Source organism: Bactrocera dorsalis, chromosome 4 (assembly GCF_023373825.1).
Source record: "Bactrocera dorsalis isolate Fly_Bdor chromosome 4, ASM2337382v1, whole genome shotgun sequence".
Lineage (NCBI taxonomy): Eukaryota > Metazoa > Arthropoda > Insecta > Diptera > Tephritidae > Bactrocera > Bactrocera dorsalis.
This window is the reverse complement of record NC_064306.1, coordinates 31,511,796-31,537,818: the sequence shown is the minus strand read 5'-3', so window position 1 is coordinate 31,537,818 and position 26,023 is coordinate 31,511,796. Positions and strand designations below refer to the sequence as shown.

Genomic DNA, 26,023 nt, shown 5'->3' with positions numbered 1-26,023 from the left:
TGCTGCCCTTAGCTGTTTACCAACATGCACTTTCTTCTGTTATTAACATGGAGTGTTTACATTCGATGATAAATACATACATATAACGGTAAAAATATATTTAAGAAGCTCGTGTTAAAATTTGAGACGATATAGTCGAAACAACAACTGATGTGTGTTCTAGTGTTTTGCATAGACCGGAAAAAAGGTAGTTTAATGGGGGAAAAGCCTGAGCTGTAAGACGGGTGAGGCGAAACTGCCCAGGCGCTCTAATTTTTATGCGATCTCTTGTAGGCAACACTTCTTCATTTGAAAAGACGTATTCACAAAGTTTGGCATAGATCATTCCCCAGCGCAGCTACAATCTCCGAAGAAATTGTTTGGATTGGAACTGCTATAGCATACACCTGCGATACTAACTGATCGGTCAAAATGAATTACTTGTATAGAAAATTTTTTTATTTCACAATTTAGTAGAATATTCTCCAAGGCCATGATAGAATATCTGAAGAATTTTTTCATATCAAACCACTAAAATTAATGGCTGTCACGCAACTGAAACGATCGATAACATTCTAGTATGAAAACTTCATTATCTGTGAAGAAATTTTTCTTGTTTTATATATAAATATACATTTACCGTTGCAGTGAAATTATTTGAAATGAAAACAATGAATTTCTACAAAATCATCTTATATTAAATAATAAATAAATAATCCAAAATTGCCATGCATATACGAGATTATATATAAATACAATAAATAATTGAATTTTCTAATTTTAATTGTACAATAATAACAACACACATTTGCTAGCGCTCAATGCAAACATGCGTTCGATGGCGAACATATGTGGCTAATTAAATAAGAAACACTATGCAAATTTAAAGTCAGACACAGAGTTTGTACACGAGTAACCAATGTAATGAGTAATTAATCGAAAGCGTGTGTCTGTCAGCCGAAGGAGAGCCACAATCCTGTGTAGGCCTGTTAAGTCAACTAGGCGACACTATTAAGGACATCTGGTATTAAGTCATCAACATCAGCGTCGTCATCATCGTCATCAGTCTCCTCGTCATCGTCCTCATCATCAGCCTCTTCATCGTCATCATCTTCGTCCTCACCGTCCTCCTCGTATTCATCCTGATTAGCATCTTCATCAGCTGCATTATTACCGGAAGGAGCGGCTAAATTTGAATTAACCATTGCAGCAGTGTGTGTGACCTTATTGTGCGTGTGAGTTGAGTCCAGGAAATGCAATGGAATCGGTATGGGACTAGAGATGGCAGTAGGTGTGGCCGGTGTTGTGCTGCTGTGTGTGCGGTCGGCTGGAGAAGCGCCTTTAATGGTGCTATTTTCGTCTGCCTCTCGGCCGGGCATTGCCGGCAATGCAACGTGGGCGCTTAAAGCCGATACTGTGGCATTAATTAAATTCAAATGAGTACGGTTACTCGCTGTTGTAGTTGTTGAATTTGTTGCTGCTGTTGCTTGCACATGCACGTCAGACGTATTTCTTGCCGCTTGTGGCAATTGGACGGACACAGTCGGCTGGACGGCAGCTGCTGGCTGCTTAATATTGTTAGTATCGTGGGCCACAATGGATTTAGTGTCATTTAAATTTGTCATCTTGTCAACGGCAGTCAACGTTGTTACCGTTCCACCATTCACTTGCGTTGCTGGAGGCCGTAGTGGTTTCCCCAACGCACTGTGGCCGGCAATACTGTCATTCATTGTTGTTTCTGTGTTATTTTGTTGCGCTTTGTGATTCCCCAGCTGATAATCACTGCCTATGCGGTTATCCCCGTCATCGTCGTCATCATCATCATTTAGCTTATCGGCGGCGGCTTCGTCGCCCCAACTGGGCATTGGTGGCGGCGTGATGCGCGGCGCTGACGTTGAGGTCAGCATGAATTCATCTAAAATCTCGCAGTTTTTACCCATATAGCCCTGTTTGCAGTCGCAGCGATAACTGCCATCATCCTTGGTGTATGATATGCAGCGTCCGCCATTCTCGCAAGTGTTCGGGTGCTCGTCGCAATATGTCAACTCTACCAAAAAGCAGAGAAAAAATATTGAAAAATTTGTATAAAATAATATGCGTAAATAAATATTATTTTGCATCCATCTGTGCTGTTGATTTTGCTAGCTGCTGCTGCTGCCACTGACAGCCACCACTGCAACACAACTACTCACTCTCATCGCAGAGCATGCCTCCCCAGCCGGGCTTGCAATTGCACTCCCATGGTCGCTCACAATCGCCATTCACGCAGCCGGGATAGGAAAAACATTGGTCGCAGTTCGGTCCGGTCCAGCCAACTTTGCACCTGAACAGTAAAAACAAAAAGAAAAACATGTGAAATAATATCAACAAGTACATATACGCCTTGCACCAGGCTGCACAATAATTCAATATGTTGGTTTTGTTTTTTTGTTTTTAAGTCGTTTTCGGTACAATAAACTTACCGGCATTCGCCTGGCTTAGTGCAGTATCCACGCTGTTTGTGACAGCCCGCAGCACAAATAGCTAAACAAACGTAATGAAAATACCGAAAATTGAGTAAATAAACAAAAAATGGTGGAGAGCCACAAATTTGAACTCACACATACATAATTGTCTTTCATTCATGCGTACATACCCAGCAGGAAAGCGCTCGTTCAAATTGTTTACGATCTAAGCATTGGCGCAATTCTTGCACGCGGCCTCTTACCAAAAAATACTTCTTCCTCATGCGACCTTTGCCGCTTGACTGACGTTTGAGATACGTCCTGTTCAGTTGCCACACTAACACTTTTTTCGTACAACACCCTTCTGCCCAACTCTAACATAGAGGTCATTACCAACTCAGCCTGTCTGCTACCGTAGTGCTCCAGACTTCTGGCTGCCAAACGTCAGTCCGACTTCTATTTCTCGGCTGGTTCTTATTTACGCCCTTCGTAGCCACAGTGATGTTCATGTCTCTGCTAGTACCCTGCATTGCCAGTGATAAGTGGGATCCTCCCAACTTGCCCCAATTTTCCTTCCCTAGTGAATCTAACGGTTCTAGCTTTGGTGTACCTGAGATAGAGGCTACACAGGCCTTTTTAGTAGCCTTAGCAGGTGCCGGTTCCGTCAAACTGGGCCTTACACTCCCGGGGATATATCTGAGTATCGGTTCCGACCTCCCTTCATCTCATCGTCTTATTTTCTTTAGATTTATTTGTAAAATTGAGTTCTGAATGGGTAACGAAAGGTAGTAGCAAAGGTGAGGCTTGGCGCACGTTACCACACCAACTAAAGGATGACGGTGGAACGTAATCTAAAGCATGCCATTGTTTTAACGGAACGGCTGTTTACGACATTAGTCCACCAACTATTTCTGCTGAGTTTCATCTCAGCATATCTCAGAAATATACAACGTTAATTACTAATCGCAGTCCACGTCAAAGCTGAACTCCAGCCGAGGAGTTGGTAAGGCTGTAAAATCCGAAGGATGAACTAACTCGGAGGTGATCTGTACTATATCCATAATAACGTCAGATCATCCCACACGATGGTGACTCAAAGGAAACTTCGAGAGCTTGTTTGTTATGCATCCACCTCATGGTTCTGAAATAGAAGTAGTACAGGTTATCTGTGAGTTGGTGCACAAGCTTCTCCAGAAGTAAATTTTTCGATGGTTCCATTTCCGGACTATAAGATGGTTGCATAATAAACAAGCTTCCGGAGTTTATTTTGAGTCACTATTGATGTATCTAATCAGACGTATTCTGCAACAGAGTTGAGTTGCTCTTCTATTCACCAAAGCTGGCTACTTCTGGGCGATTACTTTCTTAGGACGGATTGTAGGTAGCGTAGGCTCGATGTCAGAGTTTGTCTGAATCAGTTCATATCAGACAATTTCCTGCCAAACACTTGAAACCTTCGTGGCAATGTATTGCGTTGGACCTTGTTGTGACTAAATTTGAATTTCCAGTAACAATCCAATTCGGAAAATGATAGATTTGGTTGCATATAGAAATTCGGTTCATGAGGTTTTTATGCGTTAACTTCACAGGAGTCTATGCATTCAAAAAGCCTTGCTCCTAGGAAATAGATAGTTATGGGATATGGATCATGTACTTCATAAACTAAGGAGGAATATGAAATCGAACTGTCGTTAAGGATGATTTCCGGTAAAAAATACTTTGAAACAACGAGTTCGAGTAAGGCATTGAAACACCTAATATGCACTTACGTCTCAAATGAGAATTCAAAATATTAAATTTTTTTTGTGGAAATCGATGGTTGACCACATGGAAATACTCGTCGTTTAATACACGAAACATAAATAGCAAGCTGGCATTACGAAATTTCACTCCCAGGTGCCACATCAACAATTTTGGTTCCAAAACGATCAGTTACGGTATTTTTCAATTAATTTTCAATAAAAACTCTGCCACACAGCCACTTCTTCATTGACGCACATTGAGAATGGCACACACACACACATAAACGGGAACGTGCTTGCACTCACCTGTTTGGCATAGTAGTCCTGTATAGCCCGGCAGGCAGTTGCATTCGAGTGGCTTTTGACATGTGCCACGCTGGCAGCCGGGCAACACCGCACAATCACTGCAATTGCGCCCCGCCCAGCCCAGGCGGCAGCGGCACTCACCGGGCGCCTCACAATAGCCGCGTGTGTTGTGACAACCCGAACGGCAGGTGGCTAATAAAAACAAAACCAAACAAAACAACACAAAACAATGACTTTCGGTGCAACTTCAACAAGCAAGTAGCCAATATTTATTTGCCGTTGCACCGCAGAGAGTGGCCTCTCTACAAATTTTTGCTTTAATATGAAATATCTGAGGCATAAATTCTGATTTGTAGTGGCGTTTTGCGTAGGTCCTTACTTACGTTCGGTACAAAAGAGACCATCCCAGCCGGGCTTGCAAATGCATTCGAACGGTTTATTGCAGTAGCCATGTTGGCAACCCGGCAGTGGTATGCAACGCTCGCAGAATTCACCCGTATAGCCGATGCGACAGCGACACTCGTCCGGACGTTGGCAGTAGCCTGAAAGGAGAACAAATCTTTTCATTTATATACATGTGTGTGTGTGTGTGTGAGGTGTGTGCAGTCTAGCATTTGGTAATAAAACTGTGGAAGCCTGTGGCTTGCTTGCAATTATTAATTGGTTTGCTTTTGGCAGGGTGTTGTCATTTAAGATGCCAGAATGGATTAAAAATGATAAAATCGGTTAGGTGTTGGCATTGTCGTTAAGCTCAGTAATTGCAGTGTTAGTTAATATTGCTAAACTTTTTTCATAATTCATACTTTTAAGAGAGCTTATATTCATATATGGAGAAGACATATGTTGCTATTTAAGTACGTAAGCTTCGTGTGTTATTTTTCGAGTCGAAATATGATTGTTTTTAATTTTCTCAAAATAAATTTCTGATAGAACACACTCCTCGAATTGTTATTGTTACCATTTTCAAGGCCTGAGTCAAAGCGGGATAGTCCGCATAGACTTTAGTCTTTATACATATATTCCCACAAGAAAAAGTCTAACGGTGTGATATGACACGATCTTGGTGGCCAATCGACTGGCCCGAAAGGTGAAATTACCTTCTTACCAAAGTTCTCTCAATAAATCTATTGATTGATGCGATGTGTTGGAAGTGGCGCTGTCTTGTTGAAACCAAATGTCGCCCAGATCACGAGCTTCAATTCAGGCATCAAAAAGTCGTTTATAATGGCGCCAAGATAGTCGCCATGACTGTTACGTTCTTATCGGCATCTTTTGTGAAGAAATATAGAGCGATGATTCCACCCGTCTACAAACCACATAAAATCATTGTTTTTCTGGATGAAGTGGCAGCTCATGAATCCCTTCAGGTTGCTCATCAACCCAAATGCGGCAGTTTTGTTTGTCTACATATCCATGGAGCCAGAAATAGGCCTCTTCACTGAACAAAATTTGGCTCGAAAACGGCGGAACCTCTTGGAACTTTTCAAGAGCCCATAAAGCGAAGCGATGTCGCTTGGGAAGGTTACGTGGCTTTAGTCCATGAACAAGCTGTATTTTGTTTGCTTTCAAATTTAAGGTCTCCACGTAAAATGCGCCAAGACGTGACATACATACGTCAGTCCTAGTTGCTGTCAACGTCATCGAATCGACTCTCCCCGGTCCTCATGTACACACTCAGCTGCGGCTGCTATATTTTCTTCACTGCCTGTACTTGAATCACCCGTTATTTTACTCTGCAGCATCACATTGCAAGAGTTTAATTATGTTTTCGACCTGCACTAGTGGAGCCATCCAAAACTAAGCTACAAGCTAAAATTCAGGAAATTGGACTATGTCCAGTACAAATTCGCAAAGCAGATGAATTCGGGTTATATTGCAACCTTCTTCCGGGAAAAGCACGCACGTTTATAGAACGGAAAACAGGCTGTTAAAAGCCCAGTGGAGTAAAAACTCTGCCTGAAGGCCACAGGCAACTACACTGCACTACAAACTGAATATCCTCTAACAAATTTATTCTTTAACTGGGTGAAATACTTTTTAAAGGCGTTCGGATTGCCTCAAAAGACCTTACTTCTTCTTGACAACGCACCTTTGCATCCAATCAAAAATTAAACTAATTTTCAATTAAAATTCAATTTCATTATTATTTTTCAATGAATAGAAATTTTTAGCTAAAATTAATGGTCAATACTTAATTACATGTGAAATTTCCTGATTGCCGACTGGGCGTATGAGTGACTTTAATATTCGAACATAATATATATCTAGCGCTGTGTGCATAAATACAGTACTAATATTAACAAATTAAAACTTCGCTGACTGTTTTCGAATTTGTCACTTTCGTCTTACCATTCATGGGATCACATCCTTTTCTACATTGTGGCACTTGACACAGGTCGCCCTGCCAGCCGGGTAGACATTTGACATTACCCTTCTCATCACAAATGTAATGCAAGTTGATTTTCTCCCTTTGCGTCTTCTGACATGCCTGTGAATTGTAATTCAAAAGAACTGCAATTAATTAACAAATTTTGCGGTATGTATAATACTAACTGTAATATCATGTTAATGGAAATAATAAATAACAAGTAAGGAATGTTGTTGTTGAATGGGTGTTACCGAACATTGCATACTCTGCAACTTTCCAGGAACAAAGCCGGGGAAATAATTTAAGGTGTAAAAGGTTAACCAAAGGATCAGAATATATAACTCACACTGACTTACATGTTAGAGTAACGAAAACCCTTATGAATTTATTGAAAATAAATCGCCGATAATGAGTTCTCTTTTAAAGCAATTGTCGACTTTTGTCGAATTTTGTAGAAAAAAGAGTTTCAGCTGTTCAAAAATGAGTGAAAGTAGTGAAGAAATTCGCTATATTTTGAAATTTTTGTATAAAAAAGAATGACACATAAGCCACCAATGGAACTTGAATTGTGAAGTTTACGGAGACGATGCTGTATCAGTTTGTGTAGCACAACAATGGTTCGCTCGCCACTAAAGCTATTTCAACTAAACTTAGGTTAGGTATGTAGGGTGATATTCGTGAACCACGAATAATATCACTTGGACTGCTAAATACGATGGTACGTTTTGATGATCAGAATCCCTAGGTATGGTTCAAAACGACTGTTATATATCTACAATGCGCTTAGAGCCAGGCACAAATTCATTGAGCAGGCAGATACATATCTACTCCAAACGATTCGTCGAAATCGTATATGGCAGTCGAGATGCTTCAAGATTAGTTTGGTGAAAGAAGGGCAGTGAAGGAGAAAGTGTCTGCATGTTTCCACCTCATATTCCTCTCTGTAACGTTGATAAGCTGCCTCCTCAAAAATCTTTAGCTCTGGGCCTGTATAGCAGCTCTGCTATCGCAGTGAATGTATACCTCCCTGAAAGAATACACACTCTGTTTAGGTACATCTGCTGCTACATTAATAGCTTCCGCTTCTGCTTGGAAGACACTATGGTGGTCTGGCAGTCTAAAACAAGAGTTGATTGAGAGTCGTCAGAAGACTCCCCTTCCAACCTTCATCTTGAGTTTCAATCGATTCATGAAAAAGCTCACTGCGCCTCTTCAATTAAACTTGTTGAATGGAATTAGTTCTATCGCTTCTTCATGCAGTATAAAAATGAGTTAAATCAAATGATAACCATGCCTACGTCCTATATAACGGTTGTGATGAACATTTCTAAATGGACTCAATAAATAATAGCATCAGAAACGTTAAATTTTACATCTAAGGGTTGATAGAAGTTGGCTTCAAAAGTGGACAACAGACGTAGCTCCACACCACTTTAGATGAAATTCTAACGGGTGATCCAGCAGAGGCTTTTCAATAGCATTTTTTAGCTGTCATGTTATTTTTGTTCAGTATTGTATGGCAATTCATCACGAAAACACTTACGCCTGAAGTACGTTTACAAATGGTTCAACTTCATTACGAAAACTGACGTTCTGTAAAGAATGTGTTTCGCGCCCTTAGCTCAACTTATAATCGGCCTACTGAGCATACTATTTGCAACAATATCTTAGGACTCAGCATTCATTATTGGATAATATTCGACAGAATAGACCTCGTCCAGCATGCAGTGAAGATAATATAGCAGCCGTGAGAGAGAGAGTGTATACAAAGACCTCTGAGAGTCGATTCGGCGCCATTCGCAACAACTCGGACTGAGTATGGAACGATTTGGTGCTTTTTACGTCGAGATCTTAAATTGAAATTGTACGAAAGCTGCATGCACAAGAACTTAAGCAGTTAGACTTTCCCAAGCGACATCGCTTCATTCTATGGGCTCTGGAAAAGTTCTAAGAATATCCGACGTTTTCAAGCCAAATTTTTCTCAGCGATGAGAAACGAAGATCAACCTGAAAAGAATCAATAGCTGCCATTTCATCCAGAAAAAAACATCGGTTTGGTGTGGTTTTTGTGCCGGCGGAATTATCACCGTTATCGGCCATGATAACCGACTATTTGATGCCTGAAAGTGAAACTTGTGATCTCGGTGACATTTAGTTTCAGCTACGGTGCTACTTCCCACATAACGCATCAATAAATAGATTTATTGAAGGAACACTTCGGTGAGCAGATAATTTTACATTTTGTGCCGGTCCTTTGGCCATCAAGATCGTGTGATATCAGTTAGATTTTTTTCTGTTTGGATTTGTAATGTCTAAATTCTATGCGGGCAATCCCGCTTCGATTAAGTCCTTTCCTACGAAACATTGCCAGTTACCAGTTGAAATGATTGAACGAGTAATTCACGATTAGACTAAACGGATGGACCATTTGCGACGTAGGCGCGGCCAACATTTGAAAGACATAATCTTCAAAAAACTAAATGCCGAAGAATGTTCTTTCGAATGATAATAAACATTGTCCATTAAATTTGAATTATTTGTGTTTTTTTTTAAGTGGGGAGTTTTGAAATGAATCACCTTTTTAATCAACCATCAGTAGAGTGATGGGAGTGATGGAAATAAAAACTTGAGGAAACAGTGTTTCTGAGGTAGGCCACCTAACGAAAAATAGTCGAAATCGGAGAATAGCTTTTAGCCCTTCCTTACTTCTTTAAGTATAATATTGATTAATTGAGCACAACTCACCCTTTGCTTCCATTGCGGCACGTCCGAGTTGCCATATCTCAAGTCATAATTGCGCCTGTGATACGTAACCGCTGGCAGTAGAGTGGGTGCCAGCAGGAAATAAGCCAAATAAATTAGCCAATTGCAAGACATAATTTGTTTTTGTAATCACATTTAAGTCAATTGTTGCGTAAGCAAAAATATCTATGCTAAAATATGCGGCACTGTTTTGTTTTTGTTATCAAATGCTTATCACACGAATCACACTTTCTTCAGGCACAGATCCAAATAGTGGCAAATAATAGGTTCGTTTGTGCTAAATGTGATTTACATGTGCATAGGTACGTATATTAGTAAACTGCAAAGCAGAAAAGTAAAGAAATAATAAAAATATTAAATAAATAAATAAACCGGCTAAATATATATGTAAGCTCAGCTGCTTCGTTTTTTTGTGTGACACACATACATATGTTTGTATGCATGTACATATGCATGTGTGCAATATGAAAGCGAAAAAGAAGCGTCGCAAAGCATACGAAATTGCCGTTTAACGCGCTGTCGCTGCTGAAGCAACAAGTGCGTCTGCGCGCGCACACCGGTCAAGTGGACAATAACAAAAAGTGAAAGAATACAAAGCGAAAAAAGTGAAATAACAAAAGGCAGAAAAAAACAAGAAATAAAGCACTTTCAGCTTGCAATATATAGGCGTTGGGAGAAATTTCGATGACAAGTCACAAGTGCGCCACAAACGTAAGCGTGATAATGGACAAGTACACAAAGTACTGTTTGAATTCGTAGGAAAATGTGCGCAAGAAAATTTATGTTTGGAAAATTTTTACAGATTTATAACAATTTAATGAAATTTTTTATTTAAAATTAATTAAAATTTTTTTTTTTTAATTTTTTTTTAATTTTTTTAATTTTTTTTATTTTTTTTTAATATTTTTTTTAATTTTAATTTTTTTTTATTTAAAAAATGAAATGAAATTCTGTAACTTATAACCAACGATGTAATTATTGAAAGTAGGCCACTTTTAATTACTAAGTAGCATGTTTTCGAAACCATTAAGTTTTACGACACAAAGTCAGTAAAACTAGTTCATGTCAGAGCATATATAGTATAGTACATACATATATACATACATATGTACCTAATGTTTAAGTAAGCGATTAAATTAGTATATAATGAGTATATATGTACATATGCATGTATGGATATTTTTTATGCCAAATTTCTATTTTGTTCGAATTAATTATTTAAAATTTATTTATTAAAATTTAAACTAGTTTTTTATTTCTTATCGAATATTTATTTCTGCACAATTTTACAATTTTATTTTATTTTTATTATATATTTTTTTTGTGTTAACGTAAAACCTTCTGGAAAATATATTTATTTTTATTATAAAAAATATTTCTTACTAAAGCTTAAAATTTCTGAAACAAAAAATTTAATATAAAAAGTTTCTTCACAATTTTATCCGTTATTTGTTATTTGTTTATTTTTATTATTTTATTTTTATCATATTTTTTTTATTTTTTTATACAAAAACTTTTAGACCAAATATTAATTTTTAATATAACAAATATTTCTTACTAAAAATTAAAATTTCTGAAAAAAATTTTGATATAAAAAATTTCTCCACAATTTTATTTCTCTCTTTTGTCTGTTTTTTTCTTTTATTTTTTTTTTTTTTTAATTAAAAATGTTTTATTTCACTAAAAATTAAAACTTCTCGAAAATATATCTATTTTTATAACAAAATTATCACAATTTCCCATTATTTAATTCTTTATTGTAATATTTGTTTATTGGTTTTGCGTTCACTACTTTACCGTTTGTTCCACTAACGCGCGCAGCTCTGATCAAACTAACTTCTTGCTGACCACTCAGCTGCAGTTCAAGTCCATGGCCACCTGAAGTGTGGCTTGAGTGATTTCGGTTTTATTTTGATCGACGCTCAAGAAAAAAGCTCGCTGCTTTCATAAGCGAGTGAGAGTAAGAGAGTGTGGTTGCGTTGTCGTTGCTGAGTTGTTCTGAAGTATGTCAACCGGTCTGTGTTGATCAGCTGTTGCGCTTGCCTCACGTTTTGCAACATAATTTAAGACTACCACCTGTCTAATGAAAAAAATATACACTGCGAAAAAGAGAGAGGTAGAAATTGGATTGGATTTTTTAACACTTCATCATTACTCAACATTTTGATGTTCGTTTTTGATGTTTAATAGAGGGGTTAGTATTTTTCACCACTATAACTGTTATAACGTATTATGATTTGGCTGGAATGTAATTGGCTGAGTAGAATATTAGTGAATTTGAATGTGACCGACTTTTCATTTATCGGGGTTTTCGCTAAGTAATTTCGCTCTCCATTTTGATCCAATACCTGTTGCCATCTTTCGGGCAAGAGATTGGTTCCACACTCATAAAATTTTTTATCCTTGCAGGCCAAAAACTTGTCAAAGTGGATTTTGACATCCGGATTTGAGGTCAAGGTTTTCCTATTCAAAAAAATTTCCTGTGATAGGAACAAGTAATATTCCGAAGGTGCCAAGTCTTGCAACACTTCCCAATCAAGCTGCAAAAGCTTTTGGTGAGTCATCAAAATAGTATATAGAAGTTTCGAAATTAATCCTAGGGGTTTCATGTGCCTGTGAATGGTCGCGTTAGAAAAATTTAATCTCTAATCTCTCGACTTGTTATTTGACGATTTGTTTCATATACAATGGCTTCAATAGTCCTTCGGAACGAAATTTGGGAAAACAATTTTGGCATTGGCGTTCAGTTAACACATCTTCTCCGTATACATTGAAAAATTTCCGCCTAGCTGGAACCGCACTTTTTTAAATATTTTGATTATAAAACAGTATAACATGCCGAAAATGCTTTTCGATCTGCTGGTGATAGAGCACCAAACAAAAACTACTCCAAAAAATTTAAGAAATTTCTTCACATACAAGTATATCAGCTGATTATACTTATAATTATAATGATAAAGCTGTTAACTGCTAAGTTGGCTGCAAAAAAATTCAATAAGATCATCTGTTGTCATCTAATGAAATCACATGTGGAACATTAGTTATTTTCCTCTTCATATCAAGGTTTTTGTTTTTGGCAGTGTTCTAAAATTGAAAGGATGAACCATGCTTTATACATCGGTTTTAATTTTTTATTTTCTAATTTGTAATATTTTGCAATCAATGCCTTATTTGCTATATGACTTTGATGTGAAAAATTCACTACCATCCTACCTATCAGACCATATTAATATTCATTTTTGTCATACACAATTTCTAATATTTATATTATTTTAAATATCCCTTTGCATTTCAACCATAAGCTGCTTATCAAGACCTTTTTTCAGTAGACAAACGTATTTATTCATAACTCGTACATATTTTATTCCATAGACTTTAATAGACAGATTGATGCCAAAAGTAAGCAACCAAAATTCCAATCACAAAACCTATAATCCGATTTTTCCTCGAATTGGAAAAAATGATAAATTTTTCACGATTCACGTGAACGCCTTTTTTGGCCTTAAATGACTTGTTGGTAGTGCATATAATATACATTAGGGTATGTAGGAAGCCAGTTACACTGGCAAGCAATTAATTGTTTTTGTTTCCTTACTCATTTCTTGCATCAGTTCCGATACTCGTATACCTCTCATAGTCTATGCTCTATGCAGGGAATTTTTGAGGCAAATTAGATAGTATAATAATATATTTTAAATTTTAAGTCCATTTAATTTTATCAGCAAAATGAGGAATTATTTATTAATAGAAATCAACAAGAAATAATTCTAACTATTTTCCACTGTAGCGCGTTATAATTTTCATAATATATTGATGACTTTCCTTTGTTTTTCTGCTTTTATCTAATACGAATATATTCAAAAATTTAATTTGGACATATTGCATCCTAGAACTTTACGAGCAGAGATAAACTCTCGAATGATTTGCCAGGAGTTTGTCATCTATCCTCGTGTTGATGTCATACATCTTTGGCATTTTAGGAGCCATAGACTTGTGATTTCCTTCAATCCAACCATTAAATGTTCTTGAACAACTATTGCAGCTTATTATTAGCAGCAAATTTTTATCCCTGGCTTTTTGAAATTTTTTGATGGCTTTCCGCTGTATTTTCAGAGTAAAATTACATTCTTTAATACAATTAAATAAAATTTCTCTTTGATAATTTTTGGCGTTTACATAAGGCGTAGTCAGTTAGATAAGCTTTCTTATTCATTTATACTAAGCTTTGCATTAAATTGAGAGATTTTGGCAAAAAATATACTTATGATGGCAGGAATATTATATATTTCCATGAATATATTATATGATGTGTGATGTTTGTGCTTCCATTTTCGGTAAAATTATTTATAACGAAGCTATTTGATTTTACTTAGGTAATTATTTAGGGGTTTCTCAATAGCAAAACTCTCTGTGTGCCGTTCTTAGATCACACCAACTCCTTCATCCATTTTCGATCCATCAGTGTAAATATTTAATGTTTTGCTCATAGATGTCATGCCTTTACGCCAGCCAAGCGGAAGCACGTAGTCGCTGCCTGCCGATTTTTCCTGGCAGTTTTCAGAAGAAGTTTATGGGTGGCAGGTTTAGACTAATTCAGAAGTCGCTGTTGGAGTGGTTCCTAGACCTCCCGTTATGCACAGCCCAGCGATTTGTTGAACCGTTTGCATTGGTTCTGGTTCCGTATGTTTATACACCACATGATAGCTCCGTAGAGCAAATTTGGTCGTACTATTGAAAGTTTATAGTAAACTACAACTACTAAAGCAATAAAATCCTCGGGAAAAACATTTCTGTGTACGCGGCTGATTTTAAAACTGTTGTAAAGTGAAAGTGCAACGAAATAAATAAATAAATTCTGTTTCAAGCGAGATATCTGTGACCAAAAATTTGGAATTTTCCCAACCTTTTCACTTGAATGGTTACTCGTATATGTAAATACATACGCAGAAATATCAATAATGTAAGCTGCTCTAAACCGATTTAGTGAAATATGTACGTTCGAATATACATTTGTGGAGATACGTGTTTGCATATACAGGGTGGTTCATTTATTTACCATATTTTAATGACTGTATTAAAATAATATGAACTATTTCATTCTTATATCAAAAGGTTGGTTCAAAGGTCACATATTTCTCATTTTTGGAAGCATCAGGCTTCGTTGCTGTTAAATCAATTTAATTTTCAAAAGTTTAATGAGTTCTGCCATTCAAAGAAATACTTTTGTCATTTTCTATCAGTTGCTGATGAATGAACTGCTGTAAAACTGTCACTTTATTAGGTTTCAATAACTTTTCGATAGTGTCCTGCAAATTTTCTAACCCAAGATGCAAAAACAAAAAGTAAGTTTGAACCACTCTTTATATTTTCAGTACGTAATATTATTCATCCGATATTTTGATAAATGATACATGTAGTACCTAGGTATATGTTTTTTTTACGAGGAAGAAGCATCGAAGGCCCGAACTTTATGTTCGTGTGAAACTTTAATCCAAACTATTTCTTCTACCGTCATGTATCTATCTCCCAGATTACTTTCTTCTTCTTATTTATGAGCGCTTACGCGGTTATAGCCGAGTTAACAACAGTGCGTTAGTCCTTTATTCTTTTCGCTATTAGCGCCACTTCCAGTTACCAAGTGCAGCCAGGTCCTTCTCCACCTGATCTTTCCAACGGAATGCAGGTCTTTCTTTTCTTCTGCTTCCTCCGACAAGTACTGCTTCGAATACTTTCATAGCTGGAGTACTTTCATTCATACGGACGACATGACCTAGCCAGCGTAGCCGCTGTCTCTTAATTCACGGAACTATTTCAATGTCGTCATATAACTCGTACAGCTCATCGTTCCATTGAATGCGATAGTCGCTGTTGTCAATGGGCAAAGGAACATAAATCTTCCACAGAGCCTTTCTCCCGAAAACTCGTAATGCCGACTCATCAGATGTTGTCGTCGTCCATACCTCTGCACCATATGTCAGGACTGAGTAACTTTTAGAATTTGGTCTTTGTTCGTCGAGAGAGGACGTAACTCAATTGCGTACTCATTCCGAAGTAGCACCTGTTGGCAAGAGTTATGCTACGTTGGATTTCAAGACTGATACTACCGTTTGGGCAGTGGTCATACGTTTGTAACGGTCTATATGCGTCTAGTTATAAGTTGCGTTTACTTGAGACCGCATATGTTGCTATCTGAACCAGAGCCGCCCAGTCTTTCTCGCCAGGCCTATCCCATATGTTCTATTCATTATGGTATGCATGTTTGATCTGTGCCCTAGTGGTCGGTTTAATTTTACAGTTCTCTACTTACTAATCTTCGGGTTTCCATGATTTTTTCGACTATTTCAGATTTCACGGGTTAGGTCTATACCAAATCTTCATTCTTTCGGTATCTCTTTTCTTCCTCAATTACGAACCTATATAGGGTGTGTCATCCTTTATTGTTATTGTATTATTATGTCCTTAATATTGTATACTGTTTAGAATGAAGTTTGTAACACCCTTTGGGAAACTATAAACGTAATATAATAGAATAATAATGAGAGTGACGGGCTATTTCATAAACACGAACTAATCCCTCAGTTTTTCATATCGATCCATATTTTCCTTTTTTCGGTCCTTTCGGAATCGTCAATATCGGACAAAACATCTTCACGACTTTGACTTAGATTATTTTGTAGGGCAGGGCTTTGAACTACGAGCAAATAGTTCAGATTATACCACTATAGGTTATAGGTGTCATTCAACTGACTGATCAAAACCATGCTAAATATCTCTTTGCTTGTTAAGTAACCTTAATTCGGCTTGAGATTTGTTATATCAATCAACGTGGCGAAAAAGTTGCCAGCTGTGAAGGTTTTTATACTGTACCCGCACAAAAGAACGCCTCACGAAGTGTCAAAGTTGAAGTTCGTCGTATCCAGTCGAGGTCGCCTTTTTTATTTGTTTCGGCTTAAGTTATATTCATTGTGAGAATTTTATGAAACTGAGGCTTCCAAAACTTTTCTGATCTACACATTCGTCTAGTAAAGATCAAGATATCGAATGATGTTATTCACTGCAATAAAAGATGGCGCACCCTGTATTTATATGCCGAAAAAGTTTATAAACACTCTCGTTTGTTACTAAGCATATTTGTATATTGTTTCATATACCTAGCAGCAGGAAATTCATTGAAAATACATATACATACATATGAACAACATTCATCTAGATCTGTATCTAGTGTTTTATGTAGTAAAATAGAATTATGAAATCCTTGCTGTCAGCATATAGTAATGATAAGCCTAGTTAAGCCCATGTTTCATAACGCTTACAACAGTTTTAACGCAGCTCGTGCTAACGGTATTTTTATGCATATTTATGTATACATATATAGCACATATGTATAAAGTATGTGTGTTAAACTCTCAATTTCATTTACATAAAAGGACAACTTGATTTTGGCAATAAAATATTCTATACTGCCACTGATACATCTCCAACTGCTTTCACTCATACAAGTTGAATTTGAATCACATTTGATTGTGCATTTGTTGCTTTTGTGGCTTGTGTCTTCCGCCTAACCTCTCATTTGCATATTTTTTCCAAATGCTTGAGTTTTGATTCTGCCAATTGCCGGCAGATTGAATTTTTTACGCATTTATTTGTAGAACTGTGTATTTGGATTAAGTTTTATGGCGATTCAAAAGGAATTTTGGGGCTTAAACCCAAATTCAAACGAACGCACACTAGGGCACAACAAGTTTTTCTTTACCGCAAATAATTTTATCACACTCTCAACGCTCTCACGCCCACAACCACCAACGGAACTCATTAAATAAACTTTTACGGAAATTAGTTTTTTTGCCATATGCCTTTACACCCACACATATATGCATGCTGCTGTTAGTGTGTGCGGTGCCTGCCACAATTGGCTCAATAAAATGTGAAACTATTTGCGCATAAATTTGCACCAGCGGCAGCTACTTTTATTTGCCGCAACGATAACTCCAAAGCCACCTCAAATATGCGGTCGCCCGTCTTGACTTTGAGCACGAGCGACATACATATTTACATACATATACACACACATATGTGTGCTGAGCTGTTCGGCTGGACCATTTGGGCAAATCTGTGTTCGCTTCTCCGTTGTCTGTCAGCAAGGGCGCTCTTCAAAACCCAATTATGAACTTTGTTGTAATACTTTGTGACACTATGGTGGAGCATTTTCGGCATAAATTACACACATGTTGCACGAACATAGTGCAGAGTTCGCCAGGGTCGCATTGGACAGCCAGTGACTCTACTTAAAACTTACTTATACATGTATATTTTAGACATAGTTGTTTATGTATGCGTGTGCGGCATGCATGTATTAGTTGTAACCACATGTGTCTGTCCTCTCATCACCCGCAGCGGAAGTCATTGATATATGCTCGGTTGTGCGTTGCAAGCATCAGCAGCAGCAGCTTTAGTTGTAATACCCTCAATGTGGGCAATTGTTGTTGGTTGACAAATGCGGACATTGCCCATAAGCTCATATGGCCACATATGCACACCCATACACACGCGTTTGCATACAATATTTTCGTAACATTTTACTTGTTCCGTGATTACATTATTTGTTGCAAGCAGCTACGCTACAATGTTGCTGGTTACTTGCCTGTTACGAGACCACAACACTGGACACAGATTATCCGAATTTATTTGCCCAACAGGTGGCGAGAGGTCCTTGTACCAAGCCTGCCATGACAGCCACTGTGGCAGCACTGCTATGTATAACAATTATTCTAATTTCAGTATTAATGCTTTGCTCTAAGTTATTGCCTTTTGTGTGGTTTAGTATGTGCAGCAGCATATTTAATAGCCTCGTGTGTTTGCATGTACGTGCGTGTGTGTGTGGCGAGTAATGTTTCTCCGTAAAATATAGTTTGGGGGATTTTATTGAGCTTACTGCTATTTATGTCTTGTTTACAATATTTCTTCATTGAAAAATAAAGTTGGGATTTTGCTTTGTTAGAGTATAATGCGTGTGAGGGGTACATATAGTATAACTGTAACCACTAAAAAAGTTTTGAAAACGAAGTTTGTTTCAAATATGAAATACATTCATTTTAAAAGGTAAGGATTCTGAGTTTTTCTATTAATACTTTTCTACTTTTTCGATCATTCTGTAATTACTTCACATATATGAGGGCATTCTCATGATGACGCAGCCTCTCCCCACGAAAGCGGTAAGTTTCTCATAAAAGACATTTGCTATCGTGTGGTACATCCTAATAAACACCGCGTGTTTTGACCACATAGGTGTTTAAAAAAAGTTAACAGATTTTTTTTTGTGTTTTCTTTTATTTGAATTTCACATAAATATTATTTATTTCAGTTAGTTCCGTTGGCTGTGAGGAAACTTCGGCAGAAACACACGAGAAAGGTAAAAAGCCACGTATTGCGTATGCTCGAAGTCGTTTGAGGCGAAAAAAGAGCAGTGATCGTGGCGTCTGTGATTATTGCTGGTCATTGTAGGGCGGTGTGTTGTTTTCAGACATTTGGTAAATGTTTTTGGTAAGCTACGACTCGACACCTGCCAATTGACTGCTCAGCGGTCTGCAGACGCAGGGCAAATATCCTTGGAGCCATGTTTCCAAATAGGGATCACTGCCACTCACTAACACCTAGGAGTATAGTATATTGAACTTTATCAATATGATGGAGCTAGGTGAATCTTTGTGATTTAGTAAGGGCACCATAGACCTAAGGTTACGGTGCATTCCTCGTTTATCAAACAAGTCTCGTAGAGTACTGTATGGATGTGGTATGTGGACTTATGCTCATTTAGACACGAAGGATCATGGAATGAAAAATACATCTCATAAAACCGCCTGGGTCATAGCCCATGAGAAAGCTACCGACATGGTTGGTGCCGGGTTTGCTCACTTCGGATAACAAACACAACCATTAAAGCACTTCAGAGCAGTATGTCTGCGGACCAAATGTACAGAATCTAGCGATCGCGGGACAGACGAAATGTTGGGCTCAGCGGCGAACTTGCTCCGACGAAGGCGAAGACTATACTTACGGATATAAAAGCAACGACTTCCATTTTCCGAGAGTCCTGACGTGGGATCTGGAAAAAGTAATTATTTTTCAGTAATTAGATTCGCAATCGTCATAGCCACATCGGTCAAACTAGACTACAAACTGCTCAGTGCGATTTATTTATTTCTTTTTGCCAAGAAAATACACTCGTCGGACAGATATGTATTCTCGATTCGATTGGGGGCTTATCACCGCAACGGAGATCTACTTTGAAGACAATTAAAAGAAGTTGACGAATCAGTGTGGTAAATGTATCGAGCTTTTTTCAACGAGTGGATGTCTTCCTCTGCTTCCACCGTCGAGTACTGCGCCGATTACTTTCAGAGCAGGAATATTTTCATCCATTCGGACAATATAACTAAGCCAGTGTAGCCGGAGTCTTTTAATTCGCTGGGCTATGTCAATGTCATCATAGTACAACTCGTACAGCTCCTCGTTCCATCGAATGCCAATGAGCAAAGTATCACAAATATTCATTAGTGCCTTTCTCTCGAAAGCTCGTAACGTCGATACATCAGATGTTGTCATCGTCCATGACTCTGCACCATATATGAGCCCGGGGATGATGAGTGACTTGTAGAGTTTGATATTTGTTCGTCGAGAGAGTAATGTACTTCTCCTTTGCCTACTCTGCCCGAAGTAGCCCCTGTTGGCGAGAGTTATTTTTGCTTGTATTTCGAGGCTGAAGTTTTTGTTGGTATAAATGTTGGTTCCAAGATGAACGAAATTATCTACGACTTCAAAGTTATCAACAGTGACGTAGGAGCCAAGTCGTGAGTGCGACGACCATTGTTTTATGACAGGAGATATTTCGTCTTGCCCTCATTCACTATTAGACCCATTTGCTTCGCTTATTTATCCAGTGTGGAAGGGAGTCTCTTTGTTTGAAACTTCACTTCATATCGAAAGGTTCGGATAGGTCCTTCCCGATCCTGACGGAGCTTTTGATGTTGCTCAACGTCAGTATTAGTTTTGCGTGGATACCAAATTCCGACATAGTCGCATAAAGACAGCTCGTTTTCGTGTTGTCAAAAGCAAATTTAAAATCGACGAAGAGGTAGAGAGTTTCGGTTCTCTTTTCATGGATTTGACGCATGGTGAATATCTGGTGAGATGTTGATTTTCCAGGAATAAAGCCACACTGATAATGTCCAATCAGTTGGTTTGACTGTGAGCTTTATTCTTTGACACAATAGCTGGATAGAACCTTATATGCGATGTATAGGGGACTTATTCCACGGTAGTTGACGCATATTGTGGGGTCTCTCTTTTTTTGGATTGGGCAAAGTACACTTGAATTCTAATCGTCGAGCCTGCTTTTGGCTTACAATATTCTGGAAACAGTATTGTAAAAATTTTAGAATCTTTAGAGCTTACTGTCAACCCGTTGTACGGACCATAAACCAAGGCTGAATGAAAGTAGTCCATATTCGAGCTACTGTTTGCTGATAGTAACGGGTGGGCCATCTAACGTTTTAAACTTGAATTATCTATATTTCGACATTGGAAACGTCAAATACCATTCGGAAAGTGACAGATATTCAGTAAAAAGTCTAAAATTTACGAAATGGGTTATTTCTACAAACTTGGTAGCACATATACTTGATATCGTTCCACATCGTTACAACATACATATATACATTTATAACACGTTATGAAACTGACTGAACAACTTTCGCGGCAGTTACAAAATCTGAATTAATTTAATCACAGTTATTAGCATTTAAATCCATTTATTGAAACAGTTATAAGAAATGAGAATGAATTCACAAAATCTTTTAGTTTGACACATCAAAAATCCTTTCTAAAACTTCTGCGAAATCTTTATTTAAAGAAGTTAGCGAATAACAGTACATTTGAGAAGAAATCTGAAAAGCAGTAACCAGCAACCATTGTCACGTAATATTCCCATAAGCGACAGTTAAACTTCATAAAATAAAAACGAATTGCTTGCATTTTGATATGCGGACGATAGGGTTGGTACGCACACACACATATATACATATGTACATGGAATGTATATAGCAAATACAAATGCACATAACTGACTGCAGCTTCGAGAGATCACTGCCGATTTTGACAGCAAAAACAAAGGAAGCAGTTCCAAACATTTCCCCTCCTCGATGGAACCAGGCAAATGTCCCAGCATAACGTTTAAGTACTATAAGTATGTGCAAGAAGAATTAAATTATTTTTAGAAATATGAAAAATATGCGGAGAAAAAAATATCATAAACTCAACTATTCAACTCGAGTCGACGAACGCATGCGGAGCAACTTTTGCACACCAAACTAACTATCCAACAAATATTTGCAGAAATTTGGCGTTTTGACGCGTGTGCATGTGTGCGAACGATGTGTATGTAAGTGTAAAAGTATAGATGTATTTGTATATTTGTATGTGTAAGTGGCGAGGAATCTTTTCAGCTGCGAGGGATTACACACCATGCATGGGTATTAAAATATTCCGTTACACTTAGGGGAGTTGGACGGTGTACGTATATGGAGCGTAAACGACTCACTGCAAAATCGCTGTGCTGTAACAGGAATGCGGTTGCAATAAGCAGCTGCAACTTCATTATATAGTAAACAGACAAGTTAAGTATAAATTCAAAAAAGATTCGGGAATATATGAGGTAAATTATAACAGATGCACTCAAATAAATTATGAAATGCATACGCCTGAGGTGTTTTCATATATCAAGTGAGCTGTATGTTCATATATTTACATCAGTGTAAACTATTTTTATTACACCTGCAGAGAGTATTATTTAATACCTTTTTTCGCATAACGGTTGTTTGCAATACTCAAAATTAGTATAATTAGATTGCATGTACTCTTGCGGAACCCCCAGAGGTGATCTAGTAGGTGATGCTCAGAGCATACTGAAATTATGGAGCATTCTCAATGGCAGGGAAAGCATAAACACTGATAGATGGATGGAACGTTGCATTGCCTGATCATGAATAAGTTCAAATAGCAATTACCCGCCTGAAGAACAATAAACCGACGGGAGCCGATGGATTGCCGGCCAAGCTATTCAAATACGGCGACGAAGAACTGATAAGCAGCATGCAACAGCTTCTTTGTAGAATATGGTTGGACGAAAGCGTGCCCGACGATCCACAAAAAGGGAGACCCCACAATCTGCGCCGACTTCCGGAGGATAAGGTTCTATCGAGCTTATTGTGTGAATGATTAAAACCCACCGTCAACAAACTGATTGGACTTTATCAGTGTGGCTTCAGGCCTAGAAAATCAACAACTACCCAGATATTCACTATGGGTCAAATCTTGGAAAAGACCCGTGAAAAAACGATCGAAATCTTCGACAGCCCGTAAAGCTCATTCGCTGTATACGCTGACGTTGAGCAATATGAAAGGACCTCTCCGAGCCGTTCGATTTCATACGAGATTTCCTTACCGTGCGGCTCCCTATCGTGTGATTCTATCTAACGTTGGAGAAACAAATTCGAGCTATAGGGCAGAGTAGAGAAGGTACAATCTCCGATGTCATCGATACCATTGGCCACAACCGCGCCTTTAGTTCTGCTTTGTCCAGGCTACCCTGGCTAGGTCATGTCGTCCGGACGGATGAAAACACTTCAGCTCTGAAAGTATTTGACGTAGAATTCTACGCAGTACCCGCCGCGAGAAGCAAAGGAGGAGAAAGACCTCACACCTTTGGGAAAACCAGGTGAAGAAGGGTTTGGCTGCACTTGTTATCTTGAATGGGCGCTGAACAACGAAACGAGGAGTACGACTGGCGCACAGTTGTAAACTCGTCTATAACCGCGTAATCCGTTTCCACGCCAACAAAGTAGAAGAAGAAGATGAATTTTTTCATAAATAATTCCTTTACAGTATGCCATTATATGATATAAATTGTCCAAATCCAGCCAAAACTGTTCCAGCCCATAGGGTACTGCAATGAGACCCTTTCTTCGAATATGGAATCGGATCGATACTATCCTAACTACCATATACGGATACTACATATAATGATTTTCGTTTTTCTATCAAGCCTTACGCCGAATATGTCACCGATTCGATTCTAATAGAGCTATATGGCACTTGCTTGGCTATTTACTTATTCTATAGAAAATACTATCATTGAATGTGATCGACATACTTGTATATTAGAAGCCAATCTCTTTTAAACGAAAAGCCTGTACGACCTGTGCTCAATAACATTTATTGTCTTATTTGAAGCAGGTGTAAAAGAGTGGGCGTTAGGTGAAGACAATTTACTAACAAAATCACTCTCCGTATATGTATGAACGAATATACGAAAATTGTGTAAACTACTTTTTGTAACTCACCGCAAAACAGACACCTGAAGCACCGTCAAACTATTGACAACACTGTGTGTGAGTGTGTGGCATAAGTTATCGGTCGTCACCGTGGCAACCATTTCCCATCCATCAGGTAATAGCTTACGTTTTGCCGTTATTGGCTTCCTGAAGCTAACGCGGATATCGAGCGTGACGGATGAAGTAGTCGCTTAGACACACGCTTGCAGAGGTCAATGCTCAACCCTCGCAGCTGAACTTTATAGCTAGCTGCTTTGTTGTATTTATATGTATGTACAGCACACATGTGGCTTTGAAAGGTGTAAGCTCCGTGGCTGCCAATGAATAATGACAAGCATAAGTTAGAGAGTGAGAATGAATAATGTGATGGTAAAATAGTGTCCAAGTATTTAACATTAAATACCTTTGTATATGTTTATTTAATATTATCTTAATTATCTCTTTAAGAGACTCAATAATATCTCTATTAATAAAGCTCATCCCATTAACATAAATCGTAAAGCAACAAGTAAGGAAGAGCTAACGAACATTTCACACTCTTGTAACTTGCAGGAGTCAAAGCCAGGAAAATACCTTAAGGTGTAAAATGTCCATCAGAGAATCAGAATCCAAGTGTTTATAAATATTATAAAATCACATACTTGACTAGGTAGTTATAACACTGAGCAACTGAAGTGAATAACGTTATTGAAGAGAAAAGTGATTTCACACTCTCTCTTCGGTACAAAATTACCAACGTGCCTATCAAAAACTCCTCGGATCAAAACTTATACACTGAATATCGTATATGAACTTACTAAGCAAGCTTTAATAGTATGGCCATCTACGCGGGTGTCTACTATGATTTGAATCCCGTTTTATAACAAGAAATATTATTTAGTTTTCCTAAGATTATATTTGAAATATATGTTGCTCCTAATAAAAACATCGATCTAATGAAATTTTATTCATTAGACAGCTAAGGGTCACAACATATATAATGAGGTTATTCGTTCTTTCCATTGGGGTCTTTCTATGTACTATGCCTGGGATGTCAATATGCAAACAAGTAAAATTGCCGCATTTGGGACCAAGAACGATCTAAGAAGATTCGATAGCTACCATTTCATCCAGAAAAAACAAGGGTTTGGTGTGGTTTGTTCATCGGTCGATCCCAAATCGTATTAATCAATGGATTTATTGAGAGAACACTTCGATGAGCAGATAATTTCACATTTTGTGCCAGTCAATTTGCCACCAAAATCGTAGGATATCTCACCATTCGACCTTTCCTGTGGAGATATGTAAAGTCTAAAGTCTATGCGGACAATATCGCTTCATTTCAGGGCTTGGAACAAAACATCACGCATGTCAATCGCACGTACCAGTCGAAATGCTCGAACAAGTCATTGAAAACTCGACTCAATGGATTGACCATGTGAGATGCAGCCGCTGCCGACATTTGAAAGAGATTATCTTCAAAAACTATATGCCAAGGAATATTCTGTCGAATGATAATAAACATTACTTTATAAACGTTTTTGCTGGAGCACCCTTTAAAAACGTTGCTTCCTAATTTTTCTTAATAATACTTACGTATATGAGATCTTTGGACAATTAAGAAAATTTTTGGTAACCAGGTCTTCACTACAAGACCATCTAGCGCCCCCACTAAATACAGATTATCTAGATTTCAATTTGAAATGCATCTGCAACGGTGATTTATATTGCTAACTTTTTGCGGAAACTGTGAAAATACTAAATTTTTATATTAAGCATAAAACACCAATATACTACATACATACATACATACCTATTGCACAAATTCTATTTCTCCATTTATTTGCCATGTAAATAAATCGCACTTTCTAAGCGTAAGCTAACAGCAAAGTCAGAAAAACAAAAACAAACTACTCATGGCTTTGTAAGCCGCTTATGACACTCAATATATTTACCTATTTGCTTACCGTAGAAAGACTTGTAAATATTTTTATTGACTGGCTAGAGCAATAAATGCAGGTATTAATACCATAGAAAATACATTCCTGCTTTTGT

The 26,023-nt window shown here is 37.8% G+C and overlaps 2 protein-coding genes across 2 annotated transcripts in view; both read right to left on the bottom strand.

The window, feature by feature from the left end:
• Window positions 1-26,023, bottom strand: part of LOC105224091 (balbiani ring protein 3) — a 387,939-nt gene that overhangs the window by 61,571 nt on the left and 300,345 nt on the right. The gene's annotated exons all lie outside the window — the stretch shown is intronic.
• On the bottom strand, window positions 670-9,924 carry LOC105224093 (adhesion G protein-coupled receptor E5). Its single transcript, XM_011202075.4, has 7 exons — window positions 9,585-9,924; window positions 6,821-6,959; window positions 4,855-5,013; window positions 4,472-4,663; window positions 2,442-2,502; window positions 2,172-2,302; window positions 670-2,026 (listed from the first exon to the last, which is right to left on the bottom strand). Exons 1-7 carry the CDS (start codon window positions 9,714-9,716, stop codon window positions 978-980), a joined length of 1,863 nt encoding a protein of 620 aa, XP_011200377.2. The 5' UTR covers window positions 9,717-9,924; the 3' UTR covers window positions 670-977.